The 18,350-nt window shown below is 32.9% G+C and overlaps 1 protein-coding gene across 1 annotated transcript in view; it reads left to right on the top strand.

Annotated features, from left to right (window-relative positions):
• The window catches only part of LOC132754761 (uncharacterized), a 68,479-nt gene continuing 50,129 nt past the window's right edge, over nt 1-18,350 (top strand). Inside the window, exons 1-6 of the mRNA XM_060745451.1 lie at nt 1-149; nt 5,035-5,186; nt 8,007-8,060; nt 8,438-8,529; nt 9,036-13,649; nt 17,007-17,063. Coding sequence (XP_060601434.1) covers nt 124-149; nt 5,035-5,186; nt 8,007-8,060; nt 8,438-8,529; nt 9,036-13,649; nt 17,007-17,063 — 4,995 coding nt within the window. The 5' untranslated portion in view covers nt 1-123. The remainder of the gene's footprint in view (nt 150-5,034; nt 5,187-8,006; nt 8,061-8,437; nt 8,530-9,035; nt 13,650-17,006; nt 17,064-18,350) is intronic.

The raw sequence follows: 18,350 nt of genomic DNA on the forward strand, positions 1-18,350 counted from the left end.
GAATAATATGAAAAACATGGAAGTATGAAGATATATTTGGCTTTTACGATGATATTCTTTTGATGATGCAGAAAAAAGTAAATCTGTAAAGTTTCTTGGATCAGATCTTGTTAGGTCGGAATAATGATGGATGGAAAATCTAGGCAGAGGTATTTAAAATTTGGTTCAAATGTGTTTTGAAATTTTATATTTTTTTTCTGATTTTACCTAAAGATTTTGTTATTTATAGATTTTGATTGGTATTGATGATATTTTATATAAATAGCTGTGGAATCTTTATCTTTTTGGTTTAAAGTAGTGAACTTGCCCTGCAGTAAACTTGGAGTGGCTCCACTACCCTCGAGGTAACTCAGAGCACCTAAAATACCCTGGAGGACACTTGGAGTGGCACCACTACCCTCTAGTAAACTTGGAGCGGCTCCACTACCCTCGAGGGCACTCAGAGCGGCTCCACTACCCTCTAGTAAACTTGGAGTGGCTTCACTACCCTCGAGGGCACTCAGAGCACCTCCAATACCCTGGAGGACACTTGGAGCGGCTCCACTACCCTCTAGTAAACTTGGAGTGGCTCCACTACCCTCGAGGGCACTCGGAGCACCTCCAATACCCTTGAGGACACTTGGTGTGGCACCACTACCCTCTAGTAAACTTGGAGTGGCTCCACTACCCTCGAGGGCACTCGGAGCACCTCCAATACCCTTGAGGACACTTGGTGTGGCACCACTACCTTTTGCTAGGAACAAAAAAATTTGCTCAGAATTCATGGAACGGGTCCACTATTTTCCTTCCTAACAATCTGTGCTGTCTTGTCATAGTCTGCACTGTTTTCTATTCAGTCAGTACTTTTATCCCCATAAGTGATGAATGGTTTTGTCCAGATTAAAATATGGAAAAGTCCATTTAAAATGTTTAGGGTAGTAAGGGTTAATTGATATTATAAGAGATTTCCATTGAAAAAAATTAGCATCCAAGAGTATGGTGTCTGGTAAGTGTACTAAGGCACTGGCTTTGAGCTCCACATGTTGTAAACAGCTATATATAAGTCATTGTTGCCTTAAAGCAGCACGCCTCCAGTTTCATGCTAATTTTCATGAAAATTTTGAAAATGTATTTGAATGTGTAACATTATGTAGTAACAATCAATGGCACTAACAAACCATGTCAATAATCGAAAAGTGGTCAAAATATGCATAAATAGCCTTTTAACTGCATTAGTAACGCAGAAGAAATATAGTTGTAAATACAGCAAAATCACATAATATGTAAAATATTACTTGAATTTTGAAACTTTTAATTTTCCTTACATCTTAGTACATTTTTCTCAATTTTGATTTTATTAAAATATTTTGACTCATCTGGAGGCATGTAGCTTTAAAAAAGGCAAAAAAAACAAACAAAACAACAAATGATAAAATATAATTTTATCGTAGTGATGTTTGGTAGTAGGAAAATATCAAAAGTTTGAAAAAATGTAAACCAAACATCTTTATTTTTGTGCCATAATGAAAATATTTTCTGTTAATCTGATTCATTAAAAGATTTTAAAAATTTCGATTTTCCTCATAAAAAAAGACATGGGAGCCTAGAGTTATAATATAAGCAGCTGCTCATTCTCTTTAAAACACTGGTAGGGAATTTTTGTGGCGATTCAAAAAAATATCATTTACGATGATAAAACTGTAATAAATGGAAATATTTTAAGAATTCAACATCTATAAAATTGTTTGCCTATGCTATTAACATTTGATATATACTGAAAAATAATCCCTGTTTTTAGATTCACTGATTTATAGATTTCATGCGATCATATCTTTTTATACTTGAATGTAAAGATGTCTGATTGGGACTTGTAGTTTACATCTACTGTAAATATCTTATATGAATTTCAAAAATATGTTTATATGTACTTTTATTTATAGTAGATTCCCATGTGTGATTTGTTATTATGGGGGTTGGTATGAGGGTGTGGGTGGATGGTGTGGGGCAGAGATTGAGGGTATTATATTATGTAAGTATAAGTGCAGTTGATGTAGAAGTTACTCCACTCCAAAACAAAAGCCTGATTCTTTAACATTAAATGTGAGAGTGTCGCCAACACACATTTAGTTGTCAGTCTGCTTAAATTGGACTTTTTAAATAATGCTATTTTAAGCCAGCCAATCAAAATGTTCATACCAGAGAGGTTTTTTTTTTAATGAAATCTTCACTTATGAAATAATAGCCAGACACTGTATACTAATAACTATATAGATTTTGCATTAAATGAAACAACTTACAAAATTAATGTTACATACATGTATAATAATTTTCCAGTATACTTTCTGCACCACATTTAATACAGTGGTGGAATTAAGTAAAACATTAATGATTTAAAAATAATAATACAGTGTATTGTTCTAAATCAAAAGCACAAAACAAATTATTATAGCATGTTTTATTGTTTATTTTATTACTGTTGAATTGTGCTGTATGACCAAGAGCTAATATCACTTCCCCAAGACATTGTACAGGTATGAGATAATTAATTATTAATCAGTGAACACCTGTTACATTGTGATAATGATAGGAACTGATCAATGGAAGATCAATTGTACAAACTTTTTCTATTCTGTTATATGTAAAACTCTTTAAGAATGCTTGAATTGGATGGGAGTGCTAGAATTTAACCTTTTTTTAAAAAAAAAAAAAAAAAAAGAATAGTTTTAAGTCAGCATTAATGAATATGTCCTTTCTGAATGGAGCAACATATTCTAAGACTGCTTAGTAATATTATATGCTGAAATATCCTATAATAAACAATGGACTGGTCTAAATTCAATACAGGATCAGTTTATTTCACATATCTAAGGGGTGAAAGTTAATTATCTTACCTTAATAAATAATTCATCACTAATTAGGGAAGGTATTGTATGCAAGAATTTACCTTATAAAGAAAAGTTTCAGTTGCTTCAGATAGTGTCAATATATAATGCTATTTTCTGTGCCATTAAATAGATATTTTTACATTACACAAAGTAAGATTTTTTACACCTGAAATTATGCATTTTCATTTTATTAAACTGTTTGCCATGTTGATAGAAGATGTTTAATTTAGAAATGAAAGTAACTTAGTAATTTTGCCTCAAAATGTTTATCAGTAAGATATATATTGAAAAGTTATTTTGGAAAAAATAGTTCTTTGATTTTATTTATCGTGAAAGTTGACATTGTTTAAATTTTGCGTTCGGGCATTTGTTTAAACATTTTAATTATCATATAAATTATTATGTGAAGCAAATTGATTTATAATTTGGTTCCCATTAATTAGATAAAACTTTAAAATATAATGTCTTTAGTTCAATGTGCATTACAGTCAATGAATTTAAGATTTTGATTTTTTCTAGCCCGATTTCAGTTTTGAAATTATTCTGCTATATATTTAACTAAATTTCTTAAAATTTTCACTGGCCTGAACTAATATTCACTAATTTTCACTGGCCTGAACTAATATTCACTGGCCATGGGCCACCGGGCCAGTGCTAAATTCGATGACTGGCATTATAGTAATTGAAGTTAACTAGTCAATAGAGTTTTCTCTTTAATCAACATAATTTGTCACCTTAGTGCAGTAACAGGTTAACTTTATTGAAACTTAATCAGAGTTAACTCATTACTGCACTAAATGACAATAGCTTCATTTTTTTCTACTTCAAAAAATCAGCACCATGGTGGGATTAATTATAATTTAATGGTCTTTTAATTGGAGACTTTTTCTGTAATGTGTATGTAATGAAACAGTTTCAAGTTTTATCTCTATAGATTTAGATCTTAAAGTTGTCTTTTTAAAAATCGTTTAAATAGATAGGCTATGATACAGTCTCCAGGAGGTATTCATTTCAAAAGAGATTCAATAATATTTTCTCTTAAAAATATATCTTAATATCTATCACCACAAATTTTCACACTGGAATTTTTGTGTTAAATTTTACAAATATTATTATTGAAAAGGTCAAAGATAGTACATGGGGTTTTAATCAAATATAGCATAAGTAAGCAGATGTGAAAATATTGACTTTATACACATTTTCCGATACCTATGATACTGTTGTATTTACGAGTTGACCACTAAGCCAACAAGTAATATACTTACCAAAATTTATACCAAAGTGATAATTTACTTGATCAAAAGAAATAAAGTTGTTTTATGTGAAAAGTTGGATATAATTAAAGTTTAAATCAAATAATTGGAATTATTCTTTGCCTGGTTATTGAGTTTGTAAAAAATGATAAGTTTAAACCTGTTGGAACCGAAATTGTTTTGCCTAAATGGCAACCAGTATAGAGCCACTGGCCAGCCTGTACATCTATGTATTCTGACCAGGCTCTAGATACTGTTGGCTGACACAGTTTAAATCTTGATTTTGATAACCTCTAAATTGATAATGGATAGTTCCAAAAAATGAAAACTGGACAAGTCCATTTTAGAAATAAAGCAGAGTTAGGGATTAAGTAATGCAATGTGTATGGCAGATTTTGAAATATTTGGGGCATGTATTATGCTGGTATGGTTAAGAGTTAGATAGTAATGGCGTTTTCATTATAATTGTTACAGGGTAGAATAATGACTACAACTTTTTCAGTTTAATTAGTTTTCTTTTTTTTCTTTAATAAATCTAGGTATTTGTTGTCCCAACTTTTGTAATGATTTGAAATTTGTATGTTTATCAATTTTATGCACCCATTTAAATGTGGTAGGGTGGCAGTCATATAGATTTGTCCTTTTAGAGGTAAGTAAGGGTGTTGTATAAATTTGCCGTTTTAGAGAAGGTAGAGTGTTCATAGAGATATACCCATGTCTGTCAGTCCTGCTGTCTCGATGGAATCGAATGTGGAGTCATCCATGCCCAGTAGACACATTTCTAGTTGAAGCATACAATTTTGAGTCTTTTTACCGTTTTATTAATATCCTTGACCTATAAATACAAAACAGTTAATACACTATCAGACAACCGGTTGAATTAACAAAGTGTGTTAAATTTTATTTATTTATTTCAGACCAGGAATCCTAGTACGTGCAGCAGGAAGACCTAGTCTAGGTCAAGTTTCTAGCTTTGTAGATTTATTTCGACAAACTTTCGCAAGTGTGAAATCTGTACCAGATATTGGATCAACATCTCCTAGAAGTCTGCAAGTTCTGAACAGTGGAGGTATGTTAAATAAATATGAGCCGCATCATGACAAAACCAACATAATGGGTTTGCGACCAGCATCCGCGCAGTCTGATCAGGATCCATGCTATTCGCTTACAGACCCTATAACAAGTAAAGAAAATGATAGCCAACAGCATGGATCCTGATCAGACTGCAGTGATGCACAGGCTGGTCTGGATCCATGCTGGTCGCAAACCCATTATGTTGCTTTTGTCATGACACGGCTCATATATAAATAATCATATTACAAACATATAATATTAATGTCAATTTCGCATTTTTATTATTTATCACTTTCAAGTCCGCTTCCTGGAACCAACCAGTACTGGTTTCATATGTAGAAACATTGTTGTGACCCGATTAGGGTTCAAACCCTTGATCCCTGGGTTGAAAGGCAGACACACACCTTAACCACTATGCCACCGCTCCTCTTAATTAAGTATCTCCCATCCTTGTGGCAGTGCAGGGACAGTAACAAAGTGGAAATGAGTGGAATTTTTACCATTCAGCTGTCCCCAGGACACTTCCAAGTGAATGCTTTGTTTTGATTTGGCACAAAATAGTCAGAGATATATGTCTTCATTACGCATTTCTTATCTTCAGTATAATATATTGCCATATTGTTATCTAAAGTATAGTCAATGATAAAATTTCTATTTTATGATTATAGATAAGAATGCATGATATGTACTTGTTACCTGAAATTATTTGATTGTTTTGTGAAATCTTTGGATTGTTTTTGTGAGAAAATACTGCATGATTTAATGGATGTACCTTGATATAAATATTTAATGCAACTCGTTGGTTTTCTTATCTTGAAGATAAGATTAAACAGAATGGTAAAAGATGCCATTTCTTGAAACTTTTTGATACTGATGGTAACATGTTATCTTTCAAAATAAAAAGGAAAACAAACAATAGGGAGGGGTGGCTTAGTGGTTCAGGTGTCTACCTCTCAACCCAGAGGTTTGGGCTCTACTGGTATCCCAACCTTGTTGCTTTAGATGCCACCAGTGTTTGTTAACTCCTGGATCAGACTCAAAAGTGATACAAATAAGCTGAAATGTTTTGCCATAATCAAGCTAAAATAAAATATAATATGTTTAAAGTAATCCTCACCACAATCAAGCTGAAATAAACATGTTTAATGAGTTATTATCGACATTGTAGTAAATGCTTTAACGGAAATAAATGACTTTTTTATATGCAAACATGGTTACGGTTTATATGGAAGTATTTTAAATGATAATTATTTTTTGAAAAAAAAAAGGCATTTTTTTATTATCTGAAGCATATGTTAGCGGCCATTGGTGACCCGGTTACGTCATCCGACCCGGATGTGAAAGATGTGCCCGGGGAAATTTGACTGTTGGACGCCAATGCGCGTTCAAGTCCGCATGACGTCATTTGGCCTTGACGTCATGCGGCCATAAATGGCTGCCTGTAGTCGAACTGAGGGGATGTAAAAATACCTTGTCTATGTTATTGTTTATATATATTGCTAATATGCAATACAAAAACAAAAATGAGCTTCAGTAATTATTCTGATAAAGAAAATAAATGATTACCAATACAGATGAATCCCCTTTAAACTAACCATTATCATGCTGGAATTGAGAGATGCGAACCTTTGTTTCCAGTATAGCATCCAAGCCAGCTTGCACACCTTGGCCATTAGATTATTTGCTATCATTAATCCTTTATAAATATATACTAAATTTTGCTTATAAACGGATTAAAAATTTTTGAATACAGAAGATTGTGAAAAATAAAGTTCTAGAATTAACCGATTTATTACATCTTTGGCTGATGCTAAAATTTTTTGGCGGGGAAAGCATTGTAGAAAGACTACCTAAATATCATTGTCTGAGGTCAATTGTCAAGGAGAAATTTTGCTTCACTCTATGATTGAACCAGTCACTCCTGGATTACTAATCCGAGGCTCTCGCTATTCAGCTAAGTGTATGATTTTATAAGGAGACTAAACATTGTGAGATTTCAGCAATACAGGATCTCATACCAAGAAAAATACATAGAAAAATACATTGAAGAATGATGTGCCATATGTCTATAACAAAAGTTTGAGAATTTGCCAATGGCATTATACTTGTTTTTTATACATATAGTTGTTTTTCAAATGTTTTATGACTTTTCAGTTATTATAACCAGCGTGTTTTTGACAGGGAGAATTCTGGAGGGTTTTTCTCATGGGTCTGTTGAAATAAAAATGAAATAAAAATTAAATAAAAATAAAATAAAAACAGCATACATGCAGTTTAAAATGCACATCTGTCTCCCAATGATAACCATTTTGACTACAAGGAAAGTAAATTAAAGTATTTAACTTAAATGGGTTTCTCTTATAATGCCTATTTACCTAATTGAAAATTATTTCAGTCAACCTAATTAGCTATGTACATAGAACATTATGTTGACCGACAATGTATTTTACTTTTTCTTGGCGCCTCAATTTTTTTGTCTGTAATGACATTTTATTAAAGACAGCATGTCTTTTAAACCATTCTGCCTCCAGTTATGATAAAATATGATTTATGCGAGGAAGTTTGTTGTCATTTTTTAAAATTATGCCTTAGAAATGTGTATCATGTAACAGACTTTATAAATTCAAGACAGTGAAAAAAATCAAACTGATTATTTCAGTGAAAAAAATCAAACTGATAATTTCATTATTTCAGTGAAAAAAATCAAACTGATAATTTCACTGTTTCAAACAGTGAAATATCAGTTTTACATTTCACTGATATATTTCTATAAACCACCAAAAAGCATGTAATAAAATACTATATTGTATTACAGGTAATGATATAGTGAATGGTAGAATGAGTTCTCCTCCAAAACGACATCTTGCAGGTAACAATAACATATTATATTTTATCAATATTTTTAGGCCTGTATAATTATGCTACAAGTTATATTTCTTTACATTAAAGCAGCCTTCAGTTTTCTTTAAAGTTTAGATATGTTATTTTTACAGATAAATCATTTCATATATTATATATTTCCAAATCAAAAGAAGTAATGTGGAAAATGAAATTTGCCAACAATAAAATTCATAAACTGTAAGGAACCCTCTTGCTACCTCTAATATACAGGTCTGCTCTCTATATAGAATTTAATCATACGGACAATTTGTTCTGATATAGGCTATGCATTTCAGAAAGTACAAATGAACAATATTTTAGACATATACTGTGCATTTCTGTCAACATGAATATACAATATTTCAGATATACGGTACTCATCTCTGTCACCCAGTCAACATGGAAGAAGAGACAAACAACAATACGGTTCCGTTGGCGACGTCACCTCAACATCAAGGGTATGCATTAACCTAAATAGTTTTTCTAATATTAATCATAAAAGTATAGACCTTAAATAAGAATTTGCAATGTTTTAAGAGAAATAGTAGTTTCCTTTAAATAGCAGAATCATAATAATAACATTCAGCAACCTAGAGGACTTTCTAAAAAAAAACTTTTAGCATGACAGTGAAACAAGTTTTTTCAATTTTTATTACCCCCGTACTTCTGATAAAAAGTTATTGACTCATCCAGCTTTGTTATCGGGCTGGCAACCGTCTGTAAATCATTAAACTATTAACTGTTACACTTTTATTTCATATTTATGACACTAGTACTGATAAGGCTAAAAGGCATACCAGTCTTTGGTTCATAAAAGTCTCCAATTGATTTTATAATTGGCTTTGACCTTTACCCTCACGTTCATTTAAACCTACAATTCAAGTCCTCCATAAATGATTTATTTTCTTGAAATGGCTGCTATATACAGAAAGGAACATGATTTTTATACATGCTAATTCTATAGATAGTAAATGAACTTGATACTACAATGAACAAGAACAACAATGGTCCAAAGAAACCAGCAGATAAAGGTCCTTTAGATGGTGATGCTTCAGACTCCCATAATGACACTGTACCACCTTCATCTGTCAGGACCTCTCTGCCCAAAAAACCCCCTAAGCCCATGCCGAAACCCTCTAAACCATTACATGGAAATGAGATATCTGTTTATGATGATTCTTTAGACCCACATGGTAACAAAGTGCCATCCTCATTGAATTCACTTTCGCAAACAACTTCTTCTTTTGTTGAGAATGTACCAACAAATTCAGTTATTCCACACACAGAGCCTGTACCTGATTCTAAAGAAGATAATTATTTGGTATACAAACCAGATATCAGTTCTGTTAAGGACTACAGTTCTGATACAAATGAAGAAAAGTTGGTTGATGAGAAAAACTTACCTGCAGTTAAAACTATTGTAGCAAACTTTGAAAAAAGCTTTAAAACAAGAAAGAAAAAAATAAGTAAAAGTACTAATAAAGGTCAAACAATGTTATATAATTTAGACAAGGCTTCTAAATATGAGGATGTATGTAAAGCTCCTGAATATACTGATGAAAATAAAGCCTCCATAGTAGATTTGGATATAGATAAAGCTTCTGTGGATTCTGACATGCTTAAAGCAACTCAAGATGTTGAGGGAGCTGTTGGCGGTCACGACATTCATGGAATTTTACAAAGCAGTTCTTCTGATATTACTCAGAAAAAAATTTCCTCTGTACAGTTCAATGATGAAGTAACTGTTGAAATGTTTTCCCAAACAGATCCAACTGCTTCCAGCACAACCAAAGCAGTGCTTGCTCAGGGAGATGGCCCTTCATCCCCAGCAAGTCTTAAATGCAGTAGAATAACCTACCTTAATGAATCAGGCACTATATCTGATGCACCAAGACAAATTAATTTTGATGACATAGAAACATTTTCTGAAAGAAATCCAACTCCAGTAAATTTGATCAACAGTCAAACAGAAAGTAAAAACAAAGAGCAATTAAAGAGGAAAGATAGCATGCCAAAGGTACTGTCACCTACTGCCCTGCTTCGTAAAAAACAGAAAGTTGTAGCTTCCAGCCAGATACATATGTCAAGCCCATCATCATCCAGCTCTGCCGATGATAGACCTAGATCACCTAGTGATGACGAATTTCCTTTACCTTTTGATGAAAATATACAAATGCCTGTAAGACAATATCATCATAAAAAATCAGATGTAGGCATGAAATCTTTGGTTTCTCATAAAAAGTTATTTGATAGTAAATTATCAGAGAGAATTTATTCACCAGAAATCAGATCTAGTGAAGAAAATTTCTCTTTGTCAGGGTATAATTTTACTGATTATATGATTGACAGTCCAGAAAAGATTAAAGAAATCACTACTGATTATTTGATTGACAAACCAGGAAAGATTAAAGAAATAACTACTGATGATATGATTGACAGTCCAGGAAAGATTAAAGAAATCACTACTGACAGTCCAGGAAAAATGAAAGAAATCACTACTGATTATATGATTGACAGTCCACGAAAGATTAAAGAAATCACTACTGATTATATGATTGACAGTCCAGGAAAGATTAAAGAAATCACTACTGACAGTCCAGGAAAGATTAAAGAAATCACTACTGATTTTATGATTGACAGCCCACGAAAGATTAAAGAAATCACTACTGACAGTCCAGGAAAAATTAAAGAAATCACTACTGATTATATGATTGACAGTCCACGAAAGATTAAAGATATCACTACTGAATATATGATTGACAGTCCAGGAATGATTAAAGAAATCACTACTGATTTTTTGATTGACAGTCCACGAAAGATTAAAGATATCACTACTGAATATATGATTGACAGTCCAGGAACGATTAAAGAAATCACTACTGATTATTTGATTGACAGTCCACAAAAGATTAAAGATATCACTACTGATTATATGATTGACAATCCAGGAAAGATTAAAGAAATCACTACTGACAGTCCAGGAAAGATTAAAGAAATCACTACTGATCATATGATTGACAGTCCAGAAAAGATTAAAGAAATCACTTATGAATATCCCTCCATATCAAAATATCCAGTAAGCCCTACCTTACCAGAACTCCAGCAAAAAATAATTGATGAGAACTTTAGGGGAACTGTTGGTACAGTCTCAGGTATATATGGGAGACCTGATGAACTAGCTTCAGATAAAATAATTGATGTTACAAGTACTGACATTGACAGCTTTAAGTATACAAGCTCATCCAAACAAAATGAAAAAGAATCTGATAGAAAAAGTTTTGATAGAATTACTGGAGGAATAGGTTCATTCAGTTACATAAGCCCCTCAAAAGTACACCAAAAGATTTCGGATAGAGAGTATACAGATAAAAATACATCAGGAATAGGTTCATTTAGCTACATTAGCCCCTCAAAACTACATCAAAAGATTTCGGATAGAGAGTCTGCAGATAAATATACACCAGGAATAAGTTCATTAAGCTACATTAACCCCTCAAAACTACACCAAAAGATTTCTGATAGAGAGTCTGCAGATAAATATACACCAGGAATAGGTTCATTTGGCTACATTAACCCCTCAAAACTACACCAAAAGATTTCTGATAGAGAGTTTGCAGATAAATATACACCAGGAATAGGTTCATTTAGCTACATTAGCCCCTCAAAATTACACCAAAAGATTTCGGATGGGGAAACTGCAGAAGCAGTCACACCAGGTATAGGTTCATTTAGTTGCACAACACCATCAGATAAAACAATGAAAGCTGCAACAGATAAGGTCTTTGCTGTTCATAATCAACAACATAGCATACCTTCACTATCAAAACCTCATACTGAAAGTGTTAAAGTGTCAGCAGCTGTTAGTCCTGGCATTGGTACTTTCTCTTATACATCACCGTCAGAACTGCTGTTAAAATATGCCAAACTCAGAGAGTCTGTTGATAAAGATATGGAAAGAAAAGGCATTATCATGCACAGCAGGGACAACATGGAATCCTTTAAGAAAGTAATTATGCAACACTTTAAAGATATGCCATATGCAGATTTGTTAAATGAAGAGTTTGATAAATTTGAGATTACTAAAGAACAATACAAACATTGGAGAAAACGTTATGAAAGGGAGCAACATTTGGATAATTTACGTTTGTGGACACATGCTAATTCTCAGTCTGATGTTTTACTCAAGAAAGTCCTTTCTGATGCAAGTTCTTTAGGTGATATAGAACGTTTGAACACTGACCCAGGTGTTGAAGTTAAATTTGATGATGATCAACTGTTTGGTGAAAGGAAGAATGAGAATTTAAAAGTATCAGGTTTAAATGAAGATAGCATGGTTGAAGTGACAGAGAGTAAAGCTAAGGGAATGCCAAAAGAGAGGCACCACAATTTAACAGAACCAAGGATAGAAATAAAAAATGGTTGGCAAAAAAGATGTAAAAGAAAAGAAAGGTTGGATAACATCCGGAGATGGACTCAAGATAATTCACAGTCAGATGTGTTACTTAAGAAAACTGTATCTGATGAATCAAGTTGCTTAATTAAAAGTAATGACAGTTCCTTTTCTGATCTAGATATGAATGTTCTGGGAAAAGAAGAAGGTATTCTCATAGAAGGCACTGATGGAAATGACCTTCACTCAGCACTAGCATACATTCAGCATAGTCTTGTACAGTTTATGTTACATATCAAGGAAAAGCATTTGAATGGCACCCCAATAACAGATGAAGACTTTAAAGAGCTATTTCGACTACAAGCTTTCATGTCTGAAATTTCAAACCAAGTGGAAGGGAGCACAAAGCAAACAGATGAGAAGGAATCAGATTTGACTATTGGAACTGATGGTTGCGAACAAAATCATGACCTGATATTGTTCAACAAGATAAGAAACCAGCTTGATTGGACAAGAATTATGCTGAATATTGCATGCAGCAACATGGCTGCTCACCAGTCTGATTTAAGAGTGGAGTCTGTAGATTCTATTGAGAGTGGTTACTTGGGTGAGACTGATCTTAATGAAGAGGAAGCAGAGTCAGATGTTGATGATATATCATTTCCACAGGAATCTGAATACATGTTTAAAACAGTTTCCAGTGATACTGGTTACCTTGGTGATGAAGATAAAAGTGATACTAAAATAAATGGAACACAAGGAACTTCAGACAAGCTTGGGAACAAAACTGGTCTGAGGTTGAAGAAGAATAAGGTCAAAGATGTGAAAGGAAAGGCAGGTTCAAGTGAAGATTCTGCTAGAGGATGTGATGAAATAGGCGATGATGTTGTTGAGAAGACTGGTAATCATAAGAATGATGAGGGAAGTTATTATGACACAGGGAATAAGGGAGGTAATTCTGTAACTTCATTAGAAGTTCATGCACCTGATAGTGATACAGGGACAAAAGAGAATTCATCAAAAATGGTTAAGTTACTGACATGTGTCGAATATCCAAGTGACTCTAAGGAGGTTGAGTTTGATGTGGGTCATACCTATGTAAAGTTAGGGACAGAGGGGTGGTACAGTGTTGAAGCTCAACAAGAGGGGATAACTTCTGAGGCGGTTGAGCAGCATTTATCTCTTATGGTAACAGACATGTTCAATGGTTCATTCAGTTGATTGTTGCTGATGTTTAAATTGCAAAAAAAGTGAAATATGTTGGACTTTATTTATAGTTTTATATCGAGTTATAGACCCTTTACATGCTAAAATCGAATCATGCACTGATCCTTCTGTCCACTGTTTTTTAAGAGTTTCAATATGAATTAAAAAAAAAAGATTAGCTAGCTAGGAGTAATGTCAGGTCAGGCTGTACAGATGTGCATACTGGCCTAACTGTATACAGGTTTCTTATGCAAGGATTTTCACTTTTAGCATACAAAGAGTTAATTTCTTTTATTACATGCTTTTCAGTGAAATACAGTTTTCACTGTTACCAAACTATATCTTGATACGGAGGAAAAGAATATTTTCTAAATTAGTGGAAATGACGCTAGAAATACATGTAGCCTTGAGTAAAATGTGCTTGATAACGAGAAGCATATGAATATCTGCACATATCATTATAAATGTAACATAATCCATAAAATATTACAGATATATTTAATTATTTTTCAACAAGAACAATGTGCAGTCATGTTTTTATGATGTCATGAATGAGAGCACATGTCATTAATCAGTAAAAATTATTTTAAAACCCTAAAAAAAGCATGAAATGAATAGAAAATTTGTTTCTTTTGTATGTAAAATTATATTTCACTCATGAACACCAGCTCTTCTATTTTTACTCATGGCTTTGCCACTCGCGAAAATGATACATCTGGTATTTACTCCAAAATATGTTTTGATCTTACATTCAAAACAAACAAGTATCCTCTATGTATTTGTTTCCTTTTTTTATTTTCCAATTTGTTACGTTTTTGTTTATTGTTTGAAATTGTTTTTTTTTTAATTTGTTTTTGTAAACTCATAATAGATGAAAAGAAAATAATTGTAATATTATATAAAAGTTTTGAATGTCTTCAAGTAAAAGGGAAGGAAATATTTAGTTCTTATTGTGTATTCTTTAACTGTTTGGTAGCATCTATATATTATGGTCTTATAAAACTTTGTGTAGTCATATTGTCATAACGGCAGCGTGATTGATTTAATGGCAAATTTTACCTATAAATATATACATTACAGTGATTTTTACGCTCTATGTTGGGAAAGTACAAGCTTCAATCAATTTAACGCGAAATATCAAGTTTTATTTCATGCTTTCCAGTGTTTTATTGTAATATATCAGATGATTATATTCTGATAAACCACTAGTGAAATTTATAAAATATAATTTTCACTGTAGCCGGACTATATCTGAATGCGAATTAAAAGAAAATCATAACTGAATGGAATAACAGGCAGAAATAAATGCCGTCGTGCGTAAATTTTGCTTCTTTAGGAAAAGAAAGTCGATGTCACCATATATTATGTAAAAATTGTAACAAAATTATAGAAATGTAACAGAACTATATTTCAAAATTGTTGATGTGACGTCATGATGTGATGACGTCACAAAGGTGAATGCGCGACGATACGCGGCAAAATCAGCAAAAATTACTTAAAATCACTTAAAACGCATGAAATAAAAAGAAAATTTATTTGTTTTACATATAAGATTGAAATATATTTCATTCGTGAACACCAGCTATTATATTTTCACTCGTGGCTACGCCACTCGTGAAAATATTGCATCAGGTGTTCACTCAGTGATATTATATTTCAATCTTACATGCAAAACAAACAAGTATCCTCTATGTAAATTTAACGCTGAAAACACTAACACTTATTTTTGATAAATTGGTAACATATATGTTGGTAATATTTTCAATTAGTAAAAAATGGTAATAAATTGGTAGATAATTGGTTACGAATTATTAATTTAAACATATGTTTTACATGTGGTGCATTTTTATCCTTGTATTGTATTAAATTGGTAAAATTGGTAATAAATTGGAAGATAATTGGTTATAAATTATTTATTAATTAATTACAACTTTGGTTACATGTAATGGTACAAAATTGGTAATTTATAAAAAAGGATAAGTTTTAAATTCAATTGGTTATAAATTGACAGTTTATTGGTTATATTAATCATTAGTTAAAAAGTTTATTGGTTATATAAAATATGAGTAATAAATTCTAAAAGTATTGGTTATATAAAAATTGGTTATTTACCTGATACATATGAACATAACTAGTAATTAATTGGTTATAATCTTTATTTGTCAGGACATGTAAACTTAAGAGGGGAGCTATACTTATCAGGGTATTGTAACATTATTACTTTAACATCTTTATTTGATTGACTGGTGATGGGAAGGTTTTTTTTTAGCACGGAGCAAACCCTTAAAAATTACTTCAGATATCTGAAGAATCTTCATCTTATAGTATGAAGAAATCAGGTAATATTGAAAACATGGAGCATTTTGTGGTCTAAATATGCTTCTGCTGATGCTATTTGTGTGTGTTAATGCAGCAGTTCAAATATTTCTGTTTAAAGCAGCATGCCTTCAGATTCCTGCTCATTTTCATGAAAATTTTTGAAAATTTTTTTAAGAGTAAAATATTGTGAAGTGAACAAAGAAAGTCACAGGAGGCTCATTAAATGATGAATAGCTAAAAATGACAATTAAGACAAGGCCAATTTTTAACCAGGTTTTCCGAAGGAAAAAACTGGTTGATTCTTGGCTAGTGGGGGGGGAAAAGGCGGGGGGTGTAAACAAGACTGATCCCGGGTGTGAATATTTAGTCTTAACCCCTCCCACCGTTTGATTCTTGGCTTGCATTTCAAAACTTCATTATAAATTTAGTTTATACTTTTATCTATATTAATCAAAAAGTTTCTTTTTTACCTTTAATCTGTATAGGTCTTGGTGTCTAATTTTTTTATCTCACCCTGCGGCAAGTTAATAAAGTAAAATGTTTACCTAATGGACTGAAAATAGATTTTTTAGCTAGCTAGCACACGAGGCCTCCATTGCCAAGTGGCGATGTTTTGCCCATTTTCTTCTGTTGTCAAGTTTAGTTCGAATGTTTTTTCATGAATACTCTTTCATAGCTAAACTTTGTGTTTAGACAATTCAGTGGAAATATTCTTATACTCCAGTGCTATAGCTTGGATATCAACTTTGTACCTCAGCAGTATTGACTTTTTCCCCAAAACACATTTCAGTTAAATGGTACAGATGATAAAATGTTTGAGACTTATAACCAAAGGTTTTGATATTTTTTTGTATGTGTAAGTGTGTGCTCTTAATATGAGAACAATATGAAATGTTTGATACAACACTGCAGTAACTGAAAGAAGAAATAAAATATTGCACTTAGTGTTCTGTCTAACTCTCATTGTTGCTCTCCTTTTGTTGCTTTACTAAGCTTGACTGTTTTGCACTTGCACTTCAGGAAGGGTCACCAGACAGGGGTCAAAAGTTATTTGGGTCATCACAGAATCTGGAAAGGGTAAGCATAAGAAACCTCCTTCCTTAGCTTATTAGCTAATGTTTCTTGTAATATGTAAACCGACTTAAAATAAAGTTTCTTGTATCTTGTATCTTAATGTATCCTTCTAACCTTCCTTCCGGTCTTCCTTTTCTTCCTTCCTGTCTCCCTTCCTTCCTGTCTTCCTTCCTTCCTGTCTTCCTTTCTTCCTGTCTTCCTTCCTTCCTATCTTCCTTCCTTCCTGTCTTCCTTCCTTCCTGTCTTCCTTCCTTCCTGTCTTTTCTTCCTTTCTGTTTTCCTTCCTTCCTTCCTGGCTTCCTTCCTTCCTGGCTTCCTTTCCTGTCTTCCTGTCTTCCCCTTCCTTCCTTCCTGTCTTCCTTCCTTCCCTTTCCTGGCTTCCTTCCTTCCCTTCCTGTTTTCAAATCCTGTCTTCCTTCTTTCCTTCCTGTCTTCCCTTCCTGTCTTCCTTCCTTCCTGTCTTCCTTCCTTCCTGTCTTCCTTCCTGTCTTCCTTTCTTCCTTTCTTCCTTCCTTCCTTTCTTTCTTCCTTCCTGTCTTCCTTCCTTCCTTCCTGTCTTCCTTCCTTCCTTGGGCTTCCTTCCTGTCTTCCTTCCTGTCTTCCTTCCTTCCTGTTTTCCTTCCTTCCTTCCTGTTTTCCTTCCTTCCTTCCTGTTTTCCTTCCTTCATTCCTTCCTTCCTTCCTTTTGTTCATAAATTCATTTGTTCATTTCCTAACAATTTCTCTTTTGCTAGGCAGAACAAATAAACAAATGCAATATTTGTGAATCAGTAGCTGACATATATATCAAGGAGAACAATTGAAGTTTATACATCAACTACATTATGCCTATCTTTTTGTGATGCATGTTGTATTTTTCTACTTACCTGAATAAGCATTTCCTATGATGATACTATCACATTTCTAATGTATATTCAAGATTGCGTACTGCATATTCTGCAGAAAGTTCTGGGATTTTTTGTGAGAATAAAAGCAGCATTGAATGATAATAGTAACTGTAATGTTATGATGTTTATATTTTACCCCTTAACATGCGAAATTTGGAACATTTTATTAGAATTTTAAGGGATTTTAGTCACAAAATTAAGAAAAATTGAGTTGTCAACAGTCAACAGTCTGGTCAGACTACATGGATGTTCAGGCTGGCCTGATTGTATATTGGTGGCAAAGGCTAATAACTTTATGATTATGCAGATTTTAACACACTTGTTACTATATAAAGTAACAAAATTTACTATGATTTCAACTGATTAAGAGTGTCATGTGACTGATTATGAGCTTTGGGGTCTG

Source organism: Ruditapes philippinarum, unplaced genomic scaffold (genome assembly GCF_026571515.1).
Source record: "Ruditapes philippinarum isolate M1 unplaced genomic scaffold, ASM2657151v2 ctg1308_1_1_1_1, whole genome shotgun sequence".
NCBI classification, from domain to species: Eukaryota; Metazoa; Mollusca; class Bivalvia; order Venerida; family Veneridae; genus Ruditapes; species Ruditapes philippinarum.